This window comes from Poecile atricapillus, chromosome 2 (genome assembly GCF_030490865.1).
Source record: "Poecile atricapillus isolate bPoeAtr1 chromosome 2, bPoeAtr1.hap1, whole genome shotgun sequence".
Lineage (NCBI taxonomy): Eukaryota > Metazoa > Chordata > Aves > Passeriformes > Paridae > Poecile > Poecile atricapillus.
Genome location: NC_081250.1, coordinates 110,729,476 through 110,748,547, shown reverse-complemented (window position 1 = coordinate 110,748,547; position 19,072 = coordinate 110,729,476). Strand labels below are relative to the sequence as shown.

The following is a 19,072-nucleotide window of genomic DNA, read 5'->3' as shown; positions in this document are numbered from 1 at the left end:
CGTCCCCCGGCTGCGCCCCTCGCCACCCTTGCGCACACAGCCGGGATGCGCCCTCCGGGCCTCTAAAGCTCTGTGTTTATTGTTGTGTCGTCCCGTGTGTCCCCCCACCCCGCTCTCCTCCCCACCCCTCTGCCCAGGTTGGAGGAGGGCTTAAAAGGCAGGTGTGCCAGAGGCCGCTCGCCATGTCCAGATCCGGGGACAGGACCTCCACCTTCGACCCCAGCCACAGCGACAACCTGCTGCACGGCCTCAACCTGCTGTGGAGGAAGCAGCTCTTCTGCGACGTGACCCTGACGGCCCAGGGCCAGCAGTTCCACTGCCACAAGGCCGTGCTGGCCTCCTGCTCCCAGTACTTCCGATCCCTGTTCTCCAGCGGCGGCGGGAGCGGCGGGCACCCGCACGCCCTGGGGCTGGGGCCCGGCGCTCAGGACGGGCTGGGAGGTCCGCCGAAGGAGCCGCCGCCGCCGCAGACGCAGGAGGAGCCCGGCACCCCATCCTCCTCCCCGGAGGACAAGCTGCTGGCCAGCCCGCGGGCCATCAACAACCTGGTGCTGCAGGGCTGCTCGTCCATCGGGCTGCGGCTGGTGCTGGAGTACTTGTACACGGCCAACGTGACCCTCTCGCTGGACACGGTGGAGGAGGTGCTGTCGGTCAGCAAGATCCTGCACATCCCGCAGGTCACCAAGCTCTGCGTGCAGTTCCTCAACGACCAGATCTCGGTGCAGAACTACAAGCAGGTGTGCAAGATCGCCGCCCTGCACGGCCTGGAGGAGACCAAGAAGCTGGCCAACAAGTACCTGGTGGAGGACGTGCTGCTGCTCAACTTCGAGGAGATGCGCGCCCTCCTCGATTCGCTGCCCCCCCCCGTCGAGTCGGAGCTGGCGCTCTTCCAGATGTCCGTGCTCTGGCTGGAGCACGACCGGGAGACCCGCATGCAGTACGCCCCGGACCTGATGAAGCGCCTCCGCTTCGCCCTCATCCCGGCGCCGGAGCTGGTGGAGCGGGTCCAGTCGGTGGATTTCATGCGCACCGACCCCGTCTGCCAGAAGCTGCTGCTGGACGCCATGAACTACCACCTGATGCCCTTCAGGCAGCACTGCCGGCAGAGCCTGGCCAGCAGGTGAGCGGCGGCGGGGAGGGGGGCTGCCCTCACGGGGAGTCCCGGCGGGCACAGACCCCGCGGGGCCGGGGCCGGGGGCGGCGCGGCGGCCGGAGCGGCTGGAGGGGGGCGGCGGCGGGGCCGAGCCGCCCGCCCCCTGCACCACCAAACTTTTCGTCCCCTCCCCTCGGCCCTCTGGCCGCCCGCGCGTTGGGAGTCTGGGTTTGGCGGGTTTTATTGACCGTAATTAATTTATTTTTTTTTCTCCCACAATGTTATTCCTTAACAAGAGGTTACGTCTTTAAACTGTAATAGCCAAGTGCTAAATCTGTTGTTTTCATAAATAAGTGCATCATCTATGCACATGCTGATATTGCTGGTGGTGGGGTGATGTGCATGGAAACTTGTGACTTCAAAGTCCTTACATCTATGACATGTCAGTTATTTTCATTTAATAAGGTAATGAATCATGATGTCAAAGATTGACGATATGAGGTTGGTGTTAGGAGGTGAACGCACAGCACATAGTTTAACAAGGAGTAAACATATCCAAATTTATTTATCTTCATTTAGAATGTGTTTGTACATCATCCACAGATGGAAAGACAATACCATCTTGTAGTGTTGGTATAATACAGTTGCGTGGTAGCACAGAAATCAGACCATACTTTGTCTCAGTTTATTATAAGCTTTGTAACTAATAGGTGCATATTACTAATTATTTGACAGCAGCAAGAAAGAAAGTAGTACATTAAAAAATATTTTAGATAATACATTCTATTAGCATTAAATGCAGAGGATTCTTTATATTCTATGTAATGGGCACTCAGATGGTTTAACTTTGTAGATGGCGTGCCCTCTTTTATTATTTCTGGCTAGGTCACTCTGTTAGTGTTCTGTCATGCTTATCACCTTGTTGTCTGATTCTCACTCTGAAATCAAAAACATCAAATACAACTATTTTGCAGCATAAAGTGTTTCTGAGATGCCACTGTTGTAAGCTGGTGCCTACCCCTTGCATTTCAACACTCGAAAGTGATGACTTTCAAAAATGCAAACCCCACAAACTCCTCAGGCAAGATTCTGCACACCGCCGGGGGCAAGCTGATGCTCGTGTCCTGGTGGATTGCTGAGATACCAGCCGGCTTGGTTCAGTGAAGATACCTTTCCAGCTTCAGTGGTCCATGTCATTTGAAGGATATGTAGTGGTGTTCTGACCACTGAATGCTTACAAGTGTCATGGATGCTGCAAGAATCTGATACTGCTGGTGCTGGGGGCTGGCTTTCCCTGTAAGCGAGAGCATACACAAAGGGATTGCACTTTAGGTAGTCTTGGATGGGAGTTGCACTTAATGACTTACAGGAGACTCCAAATACCACAAATGCTACTTTTTGTATTTGTAATAGGTCTGCATGTCTGTGCAGACAGTGGTATTTCAGAGACCTTTAAACACAGTGGGTGAAAACCTGCTGTCACCTTCCCAACTTTAATGTATGTCTAATGTACATCTTGTGTGTCTACGAGACTGTTGTCTTGTAACTAGCTTCTCTTGATTGGGTTCTTTAGTGGCAGTGAAATGGGAGCAAAACCATTCAGATTTATTTATAAGCAGGCATTAGAACATACTCCAAATGTTAAAGTGTTGGAGATGTTGAAATGCTTAGTAATGCAGAATGAAATTGTTATATTTTCATTTTTGGTCTTGGACGATATTCCTGGAAATTCATAAAGGTCACAAAGGCCCATCTTTGAATCTTAATCACTTTAAGATTTTGCCAGGCTGCCTAAGTGTACAAATGCCTTCTTAAACATGAAGGAAGAAAAAAAAAAGAAATGTTCAAGACTACAGAGATTTCCAGATTTGCCCTCTCTGTTACTCATAGTTTCTCTAAAGTAGCAATTTTAATGGGTTGATGTCCATTCAGTAAAATTTTATTTTAAGGAAGAAAATCTGCAAAGAGTTCCTTAAGTTACTAATTTGCAGAAGGAAATCTTAAAAGTAACTAACAGTGAAGTACATGTGCAAATACATAAAAATTATTACACAGAAAAACTCTGATTACTTTTTTCTGTGAGTAATGGTGACTTTGGTAATTTGGAATTTAATGAAAGGTCATTCGCCAAAGATTCACATGTCTTCAGAAAGAGATTAACTGTTCCTCTTGTGCAGTGTAATAGCTCCTGCACAGTACAGTAAGGGTTGGTGAGAAATGCAAGCAGCCCAGTACCATAGCCACCTGCTTCCTGCATATTCAAGAAATGAAAATTGCACTCAGTGTTAGAATTTGCCAATAACTTTTCTGCATTTTTTGAAAGAACTTTTTTTTTTTTTGGTGTGTGTGTGTGTGACAAGCTACTTTTAAAAATACACCTATGTTACATATCCATATGCACACTTTGGAGTACGCTGGCATCAGGGCTACTTCCATTTCTTAATGGAATTGAATGTAACGGGAAGCTCAAAATATGCTGATTTTCCTCTGAAATGTAACTATAAAGTTAATCCTGTGGTCAGGGCTGGAGGAAAGAGATTTGGGCTCACAAGAGGCAGTCTGTGCTCTGTGAGCAAAGGTATTTATAATGTTTGTGCCACAAATGCAGATCCTGCAGTGCAAGTGGGACTAGAAAGTACCTGAGTTGTCTTTTGTGCTGCAGTGAAAAACACTGTTTACCTAGAGAGAGAGTAGGGAGTTTCTTTTCATGAAATTTCCTAAGAGAAGGTAATGCTTCAATGTCTTGATGTATTTTTGTAAAATTAATTTTTAAGGTACAGCAATTAAATGATCAGGATTTTAAAAGTTGAGGAATTATGTTCCTGACTTGTGAGCCTTGCTGTGCACTCTGAGATTTAGGACTTCACCACAGGGGATGGATATTTTGGCTTTGATTTGACATTTAATCAGGTGCTCAACTCCAAGCAAAGTTAGCAATACTGTTGGCTCAGTGATGCTCACCTCACCAGGGCCTCAGCATATAAGCTGCTGTTAAAGCCTCTGGAGACACAGTCAGTTTTGATGTCACTAGGAAAAATCATAGTTGATTTCTACTTGGAGTGGGGTGAGTGACCCTGAACATTAGGCTTAAATTATGTTTGTCTGTCCCTGAAAGAGACACGTAGCTTTGTGCTGTATCATCTTCTGTAGTTCTGTGGAGAAAATGCGTTTAGAGGAAAGTTCATATTCCAGACATTTGTTTGATTCTTGGATCCTCACCAGAGTATTGGGTTGATTAAAATGTCTGTGCTTCACAGTGTAACATAATGTATTTTATATAACACATGGTATGTATTTTTAATTTTTTGAAAGTTTGGGGATAGAGCATTACCACCTGCAGCTCCTCTCACCAGCAAAGGGTGTTTGGGCTGGTCTGCCCCTCCCAGGATCTGCCGGCAGAGCAGCAAATACAGCTGCATACCTGAAGGCAGAGGGGACTGAGGGAAGTAAAACTGGGAGAGAGGGGGAAATGCAGAAAAATAAATGAGTTGAGATACCCCAGGGGAGAAATGGAATATAAGCAGCAGAAGCAGTGAAGTACAAATGAGGGAGCAGGTGAGAGAAGGATAGTTTTAAAGGCAGAAAAATGTAAGAATAGGATACCAGACAGGAAAGGAAACTAGCAAGATGAAAAATACCTCGGAAGATAAAAAAAGATAGGGAATTAAACAAAAGTGGGGACACTGATTCTTAAGAGAAACAGCATCTGTTGTCAATAGCTGAGTATTTCAGTTTCTGGAAAAGCTTTTTCAGGTTTGGGGGAGGAAAAATGGATGGAGATCAACCAATTGACATAAGATAGGAATAGTCCTAGGCAGAAAATACAGAATTAAAGAGCATAAGAGAAAAGAGGGAAATAAGGAGACAAAGAGATAAAAAGGCTAAGCCTGCCTGTGCTGTTTTATGGGTTCAGCAAAGTCCCAGCATGTACAGACCCATCTGGTTTTTTGTACTTTTGTTCCCTGGACTACTAGACCTTGGGGAGATTAGAAGTGCAAATTCTGGTCCTGCTAAAGCTATTTGTAGAGGTGGTTTGGTTTACTGTTTGTTTTTGGTTTTTTATTTCATTTCAGTGGAGAGAGAGTGTCATCCAGACTGTTTGGTGTTAGGCAATATTAGTGAAAGTGATGGTGACAGGTGATGAAGATGATATGAACAGTTTTCATTCAGTAGGAAGATGATAACTCTTGATGGAGAAGGAAAATGTATTAGGTGCTGAACAGCGTGAGACGGTGGCATTTATGTGGAAGACATATATGCCTGGTGTGTTTTACTTTCTACAGAGGAGATTAAAAATTTGAAGAAACCAGTTACATCCCTTGGCAATTAAATAATTTCCTTCTTGCATACACTATTTGTCTCCAAATCTCACAGACCGTAGTTCAATTTGACTTCTTTTTCTACTGAGATTTTTGTAGAATCTCGGCAGAGATTCCCATGTTTGGTGGTTGTAAAAAAAGTGTGTGATTTTTCATTGAAATGCACTCTGTGTTCTGGTTACAACCACCTACCTGTCCCTTTGTGATCATAACAGCAATATTTGGATTTTTAACTAATATACTTATTCATGCTTAATTGCAAGTGAGAAATACTACAGATCCCGAATTTACATCCTGATAAGAAAAACATATCTTAAAATGTGAGTTATTAAGTTTTGCGTTACAGTGTGGATGAAGTGGATGTGAGGTTCTGGTTTATTTTAGTGAGCTTTGGATCAGTTTTTATGTGCTTGAATTAATATCAGGAAATTGTACATGTGCCAGGTCTCTCTCAGCTGAGCTGCAGAAGGGAGACTGACACATTAGAGGCAGTGGGGTAGTGAACCACAGACCTGTAGTCAGTTTAATCCCAGTTAGTCTCACCTACTTTCCTTACTTGCCTCACATGCATTCATTTGCCATTGGAGACAAGCTCATGCTGAAGTGTGAGCAGAGACATGTGGAGTTTCCAAAAGGGTGGGGGCCTGGAGCTCACGTTATGAACAGGGGAAACACCATTGTCCTGAAAGGACTGCTATGGGTCAGGAAAGTCCTTGGGAGCCTTTTTTAAGGCCCATGTGTCCTAGCTGGTAAAATCCTTGAGAACTGCAGAGACATAGGTGATAGGCATTTATTTGGCTCAGTTATAATATTTGTTCGGAGACACATAACTTATGAGGAGCATTTAATGGCCTTTTTTTATGGACAACCATCTTTCCAACAGCTGCAGGTGCAGAAGGGCTGCCAGGCACCTTGTGCGTGTACCTTGCCCTGCCAGTCAGTTTTGCAGTTGGAGGCACTGCTTGGAATAGTGTCCTTTGGGAACCTCCTGATTTATGTCCTTGGATGATAGAGCTCTTCCCCAAATCCAGTCTACTGAACTTTACCTCTGTCTGTCCTCTCTCTGGAATCCTCTTACCCCGACTTCTGAGTGCTGCTCCCACCAGGCTCCTGACTTTACACACGCACCAATCCCCACTGCTCCAGACCTCTGTGATTGGGTCTTTGGAGGGTGCTGCAGTTTGCTAAACTTTGCTTCTCCTTGGCTTTGTCACCCTGTCTTTTCAGCCCTTGAAGCAGCTTCAAATACATACATCTGCATCTCCAAACTCTTTTTCTGAGGGGAAATCTTTTACTGGGTTTCAGAGCAGCTTGTTCAAGGGGGAAAATTAAACTATGTTTAAGAGCAAGTAATCTTACTAAACCACTCAAAGTGATGAGAAAGTGCCTATGAAAATGGGAACTTCTTCCTTAAATGCTGGAGCAAAAATGCCTCTTTCCACCACCTGTGACAGTCTACATAGCAGTTTTACAAGTCATGCAGGTCCCTAAAAGCAGAGCTGTCTGTCATGAGTTCCAGCGCTGTTCTTGCCCATCCTTTGGCAACACAATCCATCTCTGTCCTGTTGGGAAGTACGTAGGTCGCGAGTGGTGCGGAGCCTTCCAGACAACAAAGTCCCATTTCAGACAAAATCCTCCTGGAATGATTTATGCTTAGAGTGTACCTTTTACAAATGGAGTGCCATAGGCTCATGGTGAGCATCAGACATGTATGTCTTTGCTACTGGTCTGAGACTTTTCTGTTCACTCTCTGCCTGATGTGCATCCCCTTCACATGGAGAGAAGAGATAGAAAAGAGAGGGTCTTAGAGAGCATGTTGTGGCCTGGGGTCACTATAGTCTTTATAGCAGAAGAATATGGAGGTTCTGAGTCTGTAACTGCTGAGCAGTAAATGGAACAGAGCTGTGCTGGTGTAATTGTTTGGATTTGTACTTGAAGAGAAGGCACAGGGAGCCTTGGAGGCAAGGGGGGTGAGGAGAGTTAACGTGGAGCACAAAATCAACAGAAAGTAGTTTGCTGGGAAAAAGCTTTGGTTCTGTTAAACTCATGTTATGAAAAAAATCTATATAATCTGTAAAAACACTGTTTCATCTTTTCAAACAACTCCTGTGTTTTTAGAATCCAAGACATTTTCTAAATTAGAGCAAGGTTTGTTATTATCCTTTGCTCAGCATGGCCTGAAAAGATTGAGCAGGGAATAGGAATCCTAAAAGAAGCGCTTGAGCTGGTCTCCCCTGCTCTGTAAACATCTCTCATGTTGGTTTTGTTGAAACAGATTCTGTTTGGTATTACATGTTTACCAAAGGACCATCTAAAGAAATTGAAGACCATGGAAAGTTGAAAACTATTGGTAGATACTTCCTGGCAACATTTTTCATATTTGCTGCTTCCCTGAAATTTTCTTTAAAGACTGTCATGCCTAGTACTTAGTAGTCAACACTTGCTGTATTCTTGGAAAGCAGACAATGAACTGAGCAAATATTGTCAGCTGCCAAGTTCAATGGAAGCAGACGGTTTGCAGTGAAGCTGGAAGTAAATAGAAGTTGGTGCCACAGTTGGTTCTTCCTGCGTTCCCCAACTGATGCCTTCTTTCAGTAAAAAAAACAACCAAAAACAACAACCCAAACAAACCAGTAGAAAAGGTAACAAGTCACACCTTGAGCGAGCTCTGGCAGCAAGGTGTGTTTCTTTCCTTTGGCTTCCTAAGGAAAAGGAGCCTCAGCTGGAGAGAACACAACCTCTGATGCAGAGACCTTCTGTTGACATGGACATCAGACAGAGAATCAAACAAAAAAGGACTTTCTTGACTTTCCACAGCCTGAAAATCAAAAAAAAATAAGAGTTGGCTGAAATTTCCTAGGGGAAAAAAATTGAAAAGATGATTTGATGACTTTGAAGCATTCTATAAGGCCATTTTACAACCTCTGTCAGAAAAATAAAAAAATAAAAAAAAAAAAAATGGAACCAGCCAACAAACCAAACCCAAAAAAAGGCCAAACAAAATGAAGTGAGGAAGGGAAAGCAATTTGCAAAAGCACTTACTTTTTACTTGTTTATTTGTTTGTTTTGTTTGGTATTTTGTTGTTTGTTTTTTTTTATATTCATGATAAAGGGAATTACTTGAAGGTTTTTCAGAACTTCTGTCAGTGCAGAAAATCTGTTGTTTGAATAATTTTACTGATAAGATTCATGACACGGGAGGGTTTGTGTCTCATTCACCAATTTGGTTTGCTAGTAACATTCCTTTGAATTTACCTCCCTTACAATGCTCCAGATACTCTGTGTGTGGCTAGTAAGGATATCTTTAGCACCTGGTAGTGCAGGAAGGCAAAGAAGAGAAAGACACCCCTCTGTGTTCTTCCCAAAGGAGCACTGGATAGGTGTCACTCTTCCAGGATAATTACCACTGCTAATCTACCTATTACATCAGAGGCTTTTACCCCAAAGAGGAAGGGACATGGACTTTAAAAAATCTTCCAGCTAAAAGCTGGAAGCTAACTCTTAAATATTAACTTAGAGATCAACAGTAGTGGGGTTGGTTTCATAAAGAAAAATGGGACTTTCAGAGCTTCAAACAGATTCTAAGTTGTTTTAATATAGAGGATGGAAAACTTCATGACAACTTTGTAAAGGAACTTTAACTTGTAAGGTAACTTTGTAACAGTTAAGTGTGGCCTGCCAGATAAAATATTCACTTACCCTAAAACTTACGCTTTTAGGAGGAAAAGGAATGATTATTGTTAAAGCAAACCTTAACTAAATATTTTCTGTGCCTTTTTTTTTTTTTTTTTAGAGTATTGGACAATTTTTTTAAAAAAAACTTTTCGTAGATTCAGAGGAGAAAGCCAACAATCAATGTCTGCAGCAAATCATTCTCAGCTTAGTATTTGTCTTCCTAAACTTCATTTTGTCAGTGGTCAGCAACATGTATTAAATTAGTGTCATCTTCAGTGAACATTACTGTGAGCTCTGCTGCAATGAAATCTGGTACCTGGGGCCTTCTGCAAAGCATGCCTATATGGAGAATGAAAAGATGAAACCCAAAATCTTCATTATAAGACTGGTTTTTACTATTTCCAGAAAGCTTTTTCACATTCTTTCTGGTATGCCTGGGGCAATAGGTGAAAATTAGAAGAGGCAAAAAAATCCATTCATAAAGCAACTTCCATGCATTCAGCAGATTTTTGAAGATTCTTTGAACTGAACAACTAAACAATTCATTGGTCATAATTTGCAAGAGACTTCATCATGCTTTACATTTTGGCAAAATCACGATGTTCTTAATGTCTGTACTTTATCCATAAGGAGAAAGACATGCAAGACTTGGTCTGTTTACTGTGAGAACTCAGGTCCTTCCCCTAGCAGTGCTGTAGGGTTAGGAAGAGATTCTGGATGCCTATTCACCTATAGGTTATGATGTTTGTTAATTCATTTTATGTGATAACTAAACCTCATAAAATTCCTTTGTCCAAAATAAATTTTACATTGTACCTTATGGCTTTCATTGAGTTCATCGTTAAACTCCCGGATAATTAGATTTCCTCTCTATTAAACATGTGTTACTAATCATGGCTATCTTTGCAGTCAACTATGGAAGCCAAAATCCATTGAAATAAGCAGTTTTCATATGACACTTTTGTTGCGCTGAAATGCCCATCTAGGAGCTGGGAAGTTAATTGTTGAAGATCACATCCCATGTTCTCAATGGCAAAACATTTTTTTTCCAGTCATGGGCAAATGGATGCTTGCAACATTTGTTCAGTTTTGTAGACTGCAGCTGGGTTGTCAACTGCGTTTTGTTGAACACAGCACCCCTTCAGCTGCCTTTTGAGAAGAGAAGGGTTGCTAAAGACCATCCTGGTTTCTGAAGATGAAATTAAGTTTTTGGTGCTGACAAACAAAAGGTCTGCAACTGAAATGTCGATTGAGATAGTATGTACCTCTCTTTCTATTACCTAGAGGTTGGTATCTAAACCTCTCTGAAGTAATTTGTTTCTGCTGCAGGTTAATATAACCCCCTTTTCTGAGATTCTTGCTTCTTATTTTGACAGTATCACTGTCAGACTCCAGTTTCTCAAATCCCTTGATGTAATGAGGTGTGACGATGTAAGTAAAACCCACCACGCATTCACCCTCCCGTGCTGGGTCTGTGCTGGTCTTATGGCTGGTTTTGCTAGTGCTTGAGTTCAGTGGGCAAACATCTGGAGTTCAGTTTGGCTCTGCTGTGTCTAAGATCAGCACTGAAACAAGAGAAAGGATGCCATCATATCTGTCAAGTCCCTGCTCTGAAGAGCTACCTGGCTCTCTCCATACTCAAAGCCATGGTGACAGCCTATATGAAAAGATAATTAATGATCCAAACTTCTGGGTTTACTACGGCCCTGATTTAAGAGAATAGTATAGTTTAATGCTTTTTTTTCTTTTTTTTCTTCTTTTTTTTTCTCATTGATAACCATGATCACTTATATGCCTTAGGATGCATTTTTCTTTCTGATGTGTAACACTACACTGGATGCATTAAGAACCACAGGATTGCCACTTCATGGTTGTATTCTTTTCTTTTCTTTTCTTTGCATTCCCTAATGCAGAGAACAGAGCCTTAGTGCATTGTTTAAAAACTGGAAGAGTCTGGAGAAAACATGTTGTTGAGGCTTGTTTTCTTGCCAGCTTTTGTAGAATGAACTTCTACTAATTGCCCAGATAAGGAAAACCCACCAGTACAAGATTGATGGATATGTTAATAAAGAAAAACAATGTACAAGAAGAGTATTTCCCATTCATGCGTTTTCTATTAACATGAGGCCATCAAGGTTGCAAGAGTAGGAGTGGTTGTCACGAGCGTTGAGGTCTCTTGCAGCCTTTTCTACTGATTTCTTGTGACTCTATAAACTCTCTTGGGCTCAGCCTCTTGCCATTAATATGCATTGTTAGTTTAGACCATGGACTGGTGATCTGAGTTTTAGAGCTGATGGGCATCTGCTGCTACCTTTGAAGTGAGTAGGATTTAGTTATGTTGATGGGTATCTCTGAAAATGAAGCCACTTCTGTGAGTACTCAAATTCCTGGGTTTGTGTGCCTGAGGGACACTATACAAGTTTGAAAATGTTGACTTTGAAATATACTTTGGTTTCCAGCCTTGTAAGTTGACAAAATAAATTTCACACCACATGAGGTACTCAGGAACTTAATTAAGGTGAATTAAGTGTTTTAAAATCTTAGCCGAACAGAAACTGCAATGTGTGTGCAGAATAATAAGAACACGTGCATGTTCATCAGTGAGATCTAAAGATTTGGAGTCTAGATCTAAGTAATGCTTTTAAGATAACATGTGGATAAATTTATCTCAACTTTTTTGCCATGGCATCAGCCTGCCTGTCCACGGTTTAGCCTTCCCTGACCAAGACCCACTAATGTTAAGAGAACACAAGGTGATCACAGAATCCTTACTGGGGACACTGTGAACCACAGCATGTAACTGAATAGTATATTAGACTATAAAATAAGGACTGTGGGAAAAAGGAGTGTGTCAGATATAGTATTATCCAAATAGCAAACATGTAATAATACAAGAAAGGAGAAAGCTTTATCTTGCTCAATGTATTATATGTATTTTTAAATCTTGTCTTTATCGTAGTGTTTCACTGAATTGCATTTTTATTAATATTTGGAAAAGTCTTCTGCATAAAAGCAGTGGTCATTTACAAGTTTTTCATATTTTAGAATGCATTGTAAGATTCTGACAGTACTGCTTAGTGCAATATGAAACATAAATATGACATAATAAAGAACATATTTTTTCAATACCTAAATTGTAGCATTTCACATTAAAACTTAAAAGCTAGATTTGGCTCCAAGGAAACATATCAGTTTAAAGCCTGGACATCTTTAGCCACTGTATTATCTTTACTTGGTTCATTGGAAGAGCTCTCAATGCAGACGGATTAGATATTTTGAAAATAAGTACCCAGCTCTTCTTTGCCATGTGAAATTGCCCTGTGCTTTTGGTAGAGACTTTGCTGACTATTAAGTTCTTACTAAACTTTTACTAAAAGTCTCTGTTCTTGCTACTTCCCATATGAAACATATTAAAAAAATTAATAGTTTATAAGCGTGCCAATATAGCAGTACTGCTCCTTCTCAAGAAACAGTAGTTTCTCAGACTGTTTAGCTGAAAAAGTAATGTTAAGGACAGTTGCAACTGCCAAAGTCTGGAAACTCAGAGTTATATCTGACATTTCATTCTTCACCTTAACTATTGAGCCTTGGCCATTCATTGGATTTTCACAGTGCTTTGGAGTTAGAAGGGAGTTTTACAGATGAAAGATGAAAATCAAAATAAACTCCTTTATCAAGTAAACCTTGCAAGGGCATTCTGAATTTTACAATGCACGGGGAGTTGATTGTGATATAACATACAACACAGGAGGGTTGGAATAAACAATTTATTCTCTATCGTTAGGGATGGCCATGCATAACTGACTTATGGCTCTGGTTTGCTCTGCCACTTGTTACGTGTGCAGTCATCCCTAACTCATACCAAAAACAGTTTATCATACTCCCATGTTGCATAGTTTTTATCAAATGTTCTCTCATTAAAAACTTTACTGGGAAGACTGAACGTTAAAAGACGCTGGCAGTGCTTTAGTAAGCTTTCCTCAGAGCTTGGTCTCACTATGGAATCTGTGCTGACAGTGATCATGAGATGGTTCCTGATATCCTACACAGCCACAGTCTGCTGGGCAGGTAACAGTCCTCATTTGACAGCACATAGCAGGTGCAGTGCAGGCATCAAAGGCTGGCTTGTCAGAAAGACTGAGGCACTGCAGGGGTTCTCCCCAGTCTGGGAGAGAATCAAAGGGTAGGACAGCATGGGACAGTGTCACTTCCCCCATGGTTTAACTCCTGCTCCTGCACTGAGGGTTTTGTTTCATCCACTGTCAATTCATGACCTTCTCTGAACCCTAAATCTGTTTAAAAAAATACAAATAAGGCCATATGCCAGATAGTTTCCTGGCCATCCTTGTCATAGATGTATCTGTAGTCTATAATTGCCTTTGGGACAGCCATTTGACAAATTTTATTCTGGAGCATTGTGTAGATCAAGCCCTCAGCTGTGTGTTCCCTTCCTGAAGGATGTTCCTTGTGGTTGGTGCATGTCTGCAGCACAATCTAGTTCATTTTGCCCATTCTTCTCAAAAAATGCAGTCCTGCTACAAATGCAAATCATACAGATTGTAAATCACCAACACACATTCTAGGTAGCAGCTGGAGTGAAGCCATGAGTGTGCCTCAGTCGTAAAGCTCCCACTGCTAGAGTGCACTGCTGAGGTTGGAGCTCCTGGGTGGTGCTTTGACCCCGCCAAGAGCATCTCTGGTGTTAGGCTTTGGTTCTTGGTGCTCTGTGCCTTTTGTGGCCGGGGTGTTTGCTGCAGGCTGACACAGAGTGCTACCCGGGTGTTGTCATGCCTGGAAAAATGGTGTTTGACAAGGGTGTGTTCTGTCAAATGCAAGGTCCCGCTGCAGAGTCATTCATATGGATGGATGTGTTCCAGGCTACGTCACCTTCCTACCTAACAGGAACATTTTGAGCCTAGACCTTTATTTCAGTGTTATCTCACCCAAGCTAAGTATAACCGGTGGGAGTTCAATTATATGCAAAGTGACTATTAAAGCATCCAGGGCTCATCTGGGGGTCTGGGCCTCCCCTCCAGTTTTCACTTACAATTGTGTTAAATCCCTTAATGCTGCAGAGAAATTGTACGTTCATCAGGTGGGGCATTGGAGGCCAGGGTGCAGATAACCACTTTTACTGCAGATGAGACATTGCAGTCCTGTTCTTAAGAACTGCCAGGCAGATTGGGAATCACGGTCACGGTTAATAGCAGCGAATTGCCAGCTCTTGATGGGTGGGTAGTCACTCCTTTCAGTGGTTGCCCCCTGGGGGAGAAGGTAGAAAAACAGAGGGAGGGAATTAGAGTGACTTTGCACAGTTGAGCAGGTTCATGCCGCTGGATCAGTGGCAAGCATTGGCAGGGCTCCACTCTGGGGAGGCTCACAACAACATCACAGTCTCATTTTTACCAATTGGTGTTGCTATAGCCAGTGGTGCACAGGGGGAGAGCGAAGACGAGGGGGAGAGCCGGGGGGGGAGAATGAAAGCAAGAGTCTGGACTAAATTAAACAAACAAAAGTGCTTGTAAGTAGCATTTAACCCATAACCATTAGCCCAGTGCTGCTAATTGTACTAAACTATATATCTGAAGTTCAGTGTGTGATTAAAGAGTTGGCTCACAAACTCTCTGCATAACCTTAATTTTTTCAAGGTTCTTTGAGTGTAGAATGGCTTATAATAATGATTTTGACTAATACGATTTTTGACATGCAACTTTAATGCTTAACCTTAGTACAACTCCAGAGCATTTCATGTGTATTCAGCTGTAAAGAGTGATGATTTAAAGGGATAATATAAGAAAAAGGTCGTTCTAGAATGAACCTCTAACAAATTGCATAAAGGAAGCTTATTATTCCACGAGTAGAGAGATATGCAGCTTTTCTGATCATTTTTCTGCTTGGTTCAAGAAATTGTTGAGACATGATTGGGAAAAGAAACACAAAAAAATGAAATAGGAAACTGCAAGCAGTGAACATTCTTTTGATGGTTATGATTTTGTTGCCACTAAAAATACTCCTCAGTAATGTGGTTGTTCATCTTTCCTCTTGTTTTGGGTGAAGAATTCGTTCCAATAAGAAAATGCTGTTATTGGTTGGAGGATTGCCTCCCGGACCTGACCGGCTACCCAGCAATTTGGTTCAGTATTATGATGATGAAAAGAAGACGTGGAAAATACTGACAAGTAAGTGGTTTATTTTTGTACAGTTGTCTTGATGAATTTAAAAACATGGTTAATCAAATTAGACTCTTTATTGATTTGTTTCTCTTCAGAGATTTGTTTATGTATCACAAGGGGCTTCACAATGGAGCAATAAATTGAGATTGCAGAAGATGCTAATTTTATAATAGGATAGGCCTAAATTAACATTGGCTTAAAATCATTCCAGTAAGTTTTTTTTTTTAAGTAAACTTGTAAGTCTTTCAAGCTGCAACATGAACCCATGCATATTTATGTATATATGAATAAAATCTTGTTTAGGAAAAAAAAGGCAGTTTTTTCAATACATTTTTTTCAAGAGTCAGATCCCTGGTAAGGCACAGTACTAGAGCACACCTTTGATTCTCTTTTGCATTTTCATTTCCTTCTTCCAGCTTTATCTGTTGTCCACAATCATTAAAGAAAGGTTTCCTCTGTACTACCCTGCGTCCATTGCTGACAGAAGCATTGGTGGAATATATCAGCTACAATAAACAGTGCATGGAGGCTGCTATCTCAAAATTCTTTCCCACCTTCTTTTAATAGTGGATTGGTTTTAGAGTAAGTATTTTGCCTCGAGCATCGAGATTTGGAACTTATTGTTATGTTGGTTGTGATTCCCAGTCTGACTTGGTCATGGAATCAAATCATAGCTTCTTGAGTGCAGCAGGCTGTGTGTGCATTAGTCCCCTTGTGGCTAAACTGGCTGCATTGGTCAATAAAACTAAATTTTAACTGTCAAAATTGCCCAAAGCAGTATAGATAAAATAATAAATGAGCAATTTTGATCCATAAATCAAAACCATACTTCTAAAACTGGACAACTGGTAAAACCTGGATTTCCTATTAGACCTGCTTTTTTTTCTTCCCCCCCCCCCCCCAGTAAAATACATTTTACAGGATTTTGTTCTTTTCCCTTATCCAAAGCCCTGTAATGGCATACATCCACATTAATCCACATGCACAGGTTAGGATGAAAAAAAAATTAAAATTGCTATGATGCAGGACTTGAAATAATGCCCTTGCAGATTGGTATTTTTCCCATGGAAGATTTAGGAGCCTTTCACAAAGTGGTGTCACGTAAAGACTGTTTAGGTATAGATGACCTGGACTAATAGTTGAGGGTGTTGTGTAGGAATGACAATTACAAAAGGTTGTATGAAGTGTACATTATAAAAGTTTACAGCGTCTGTGCTAGGGAATATATTATGCTTCACATTTTTCAGAGTAATGAGTTACGATACTCGCCTCTGTACACTACTTCTAAGAAAATTTTGAAGATGGTAAGTCAGTGAAAAATCAATGATACTGCCTAAGGCAGAACTGTCCAGGTGTTTTTTTCATTTGCTGTGTCTAATCCAGTGGCTCAACAGGAGAGGCAGGAGAAATGGATCTCTTGCTTCAAGATCTGAACTCTCAACTGAATTAAAGTAAAAAGCTTTTTTCTGAATCCTAACTAGCTGTAGATTGTCAGAATTTGTAAGAATGGAATTTACTCAGCTCTTGGTTATTTACATTGCCTTGCAGTCTCCAAGACTGTGGGAAATTACTCAGAGGCCGAATACCTTAATGCTCTGGTTAAATGTCCATCTCTAGTGTTGGAGTAACACTGTCTATGGTGGTGTTGAGAGATGTTTCAGAATAATTTTATGTAGAGAATGTAGTCTTTCCTGTGTTGCTTTTAGAAACAGGGAAGAAAAGTTCTCTTTCCGTTATGTCAGTTCACGAAACATTCCATGCTGCGGTTAAAAACAAGGCATCTGTTACAGCCCTGGCCAGCTCAGGTTCAAGCGCTTGCTGCTCAGCACTGGAAGTCCTGAAGGTCCCAGGATCTGTCTCAGTGCTGGCTGAGACAACAGCTGTCAAATGCACAGCCCTCTCTTGACATGAGTAATCCTGTTCTTGCAAATCCTGCCAGAAAAGGATGCCCTCTTGGCCTGGGCGAAAGTTTGAAGAACACAGAGGAGAATGCCTGTCTTTTCACACTGAAAAGGACAAAATGTTAACAGGCATTATTTCTTAGAAAATATTTTACTACTCACAAAATGTTAGCAATAACTATTAAAAAAAACAACAAACAAAAACAGGTGAAATAAGAGTTTCAAGTATCCCCTTGTTTTTCTAACTTAAGAGAGAATGGAAGATAAGTCCAAGTAGATCTTCAGTCCTTTTTGTGAAACATTGAAGAACTACAGCATAGGAGTGCAGGGACTTGAAGAACTGTAACTGAAAAGTTTTAGGAAGACAAGAGACTGTACAAGCCTACAACATAGTGGTAGTTCAGTGCAGCTATGGTGTGGTTTCAACATACTATGACATTTAGGGGGAATGAATTTAAGGACATAGTTCTATCTTTATTTGTCATGTACTTTTTTGCAATTTAGTAAGGAGTTTTCTTTCTTTATTCTTTTATCTCTCTCAATCCACTGTTGTCTTATCAGAGATATTCAATCAGCAGCAAAGGCAGAAGAATTTTTTTCTGTTGGTTTTTTTTTCCCCACTTATTTAGATAGTGCTTTCAGTCCTGATGTTGCGGTTCATTCTCATTTTGTCAGTGCAGATGAGGGGTTTGCTCCTTAGTGAATAGGGACAGAGCAAAAGGTACGTCCTGCTCATGAGGTTCTGTGATGGGAAGAATTTCAGTTCCTGTAGTCTGGTATTTCAAAATGTTCTATTTTATTATCGCCTTAGGTGTGTTTGATTTCCTTCTGTTACAAAGTTTTTTCTTTAACCTTCTGGCTGCCAATAGGCTCCCCCACACACCAACAAAATGCCACATTCTGCGCTTAGGGGCTTACTGATCCAATGTAAGTGTGCACAGAAATTCCCCCTCCCTTCCTCCAAACCCATTTACATTCCTTGTTTTCTGCTCTCTGTGCCAGTGGCATTTGGGGATAGGGATGGTGGGAAAGGAGCGAACACTCAATCCTGGCTGCAGTGGCAGGGCCATCAAGGAGGAGATAGATGAGAGGAGCCTGAATCTCTTCTTGTCACTCTCCACTGAGAGGAGCCCCAGCAGGGTTTACAGACTCATTTGAGAGGGACCTGCTTGTCTGTTTCCTTTTTCCTTCTCAGCACGGAGAGTGTCTCACTTCTCAGCACTCAGTTGCTTAGGGCTCTGTGTCCTGCCTTGTGTGATGCATAAGGAACAGGAGAAGATCAACCATCAGGAACTACTGACTCCATGGCACTGCAGTTGGAGCTGCGAGGATGGGTGCAGGTGGAACAGCACGAGCTGTCGAGTATGACAGCTCAGCAGAGGAGCAATCTCATTTTGTTCCCTAGACAAGACTAGATCTATTGGCAGGGGATCCTGCCCACCTCTCTCTGCCTGGATAGCCAAAGCACCAAATGCATCAGTACTAATGGGAGTAATTCGAAAGGTATCAGGAAAACAACTTGCCTTGTTCATAGACCCAGGAGAGGAGGGGAAGCATGCACCCATTTCCAATTTTTTAATGTCATCATCTATAGGCAAGAATGCTATGGCTCAGGGGATCGGTAGATTTTTCACAGTCTAGTATTACTGTGTATTTTTCCTATCTGGTATTTCTCAGAGAGTTATTGTTTATATGTTGACAACATAGAAGGAGAATAAAGAGGGAAAAAAAAGGAATAAGTAAGTGGCATTTTACGAACATTTTTTACCACCTAATTTTTCTTGATATGGGCACAATCCTAATCTGAGATTATAAATAATATTGTGCACATCATAATGTGCATGTTGGTGTTTAATTTGAAACACTTACTGCACAATTGTGCCTGAGCCAAGTCGAGACTTTATGGCAAAG

The 19,072-nt window shown here is 41.7% G+C and overlaps 1 protein-coding gene across 4 annotated transcripts in view; it reads left to right on the top strand.

The window, feature by feature from the left end:
- The window catches only part of KLHL14 (kelch like family member 14), a 60,928-nt gene that overhangs the window by 2,109 nt on the left and 39,747 nt on the right, over positions 1 to 19,072 (top strand). For all 4 annotated transcript variants that reach the window (XM_058833218.1, XM_058833216.1, XM_058833217.1 and 1 more), the window contains exons 2-3: positions 138 to 1,120; positions 15,145 to 15,266. In XM_058833218.1, the coding sequence (XP_058689201.1) occupies positions 183 to 1,120; positions 15,145 to 15,266 (1,060 nt within the window). In that variant the 5' untranslated portion in view covers positions 138 to 182. The remainder of the gene's footprint in view (positions 1 to 137; positions 1,121 to 15,144; positions 15,267 to 19,072) is intronic.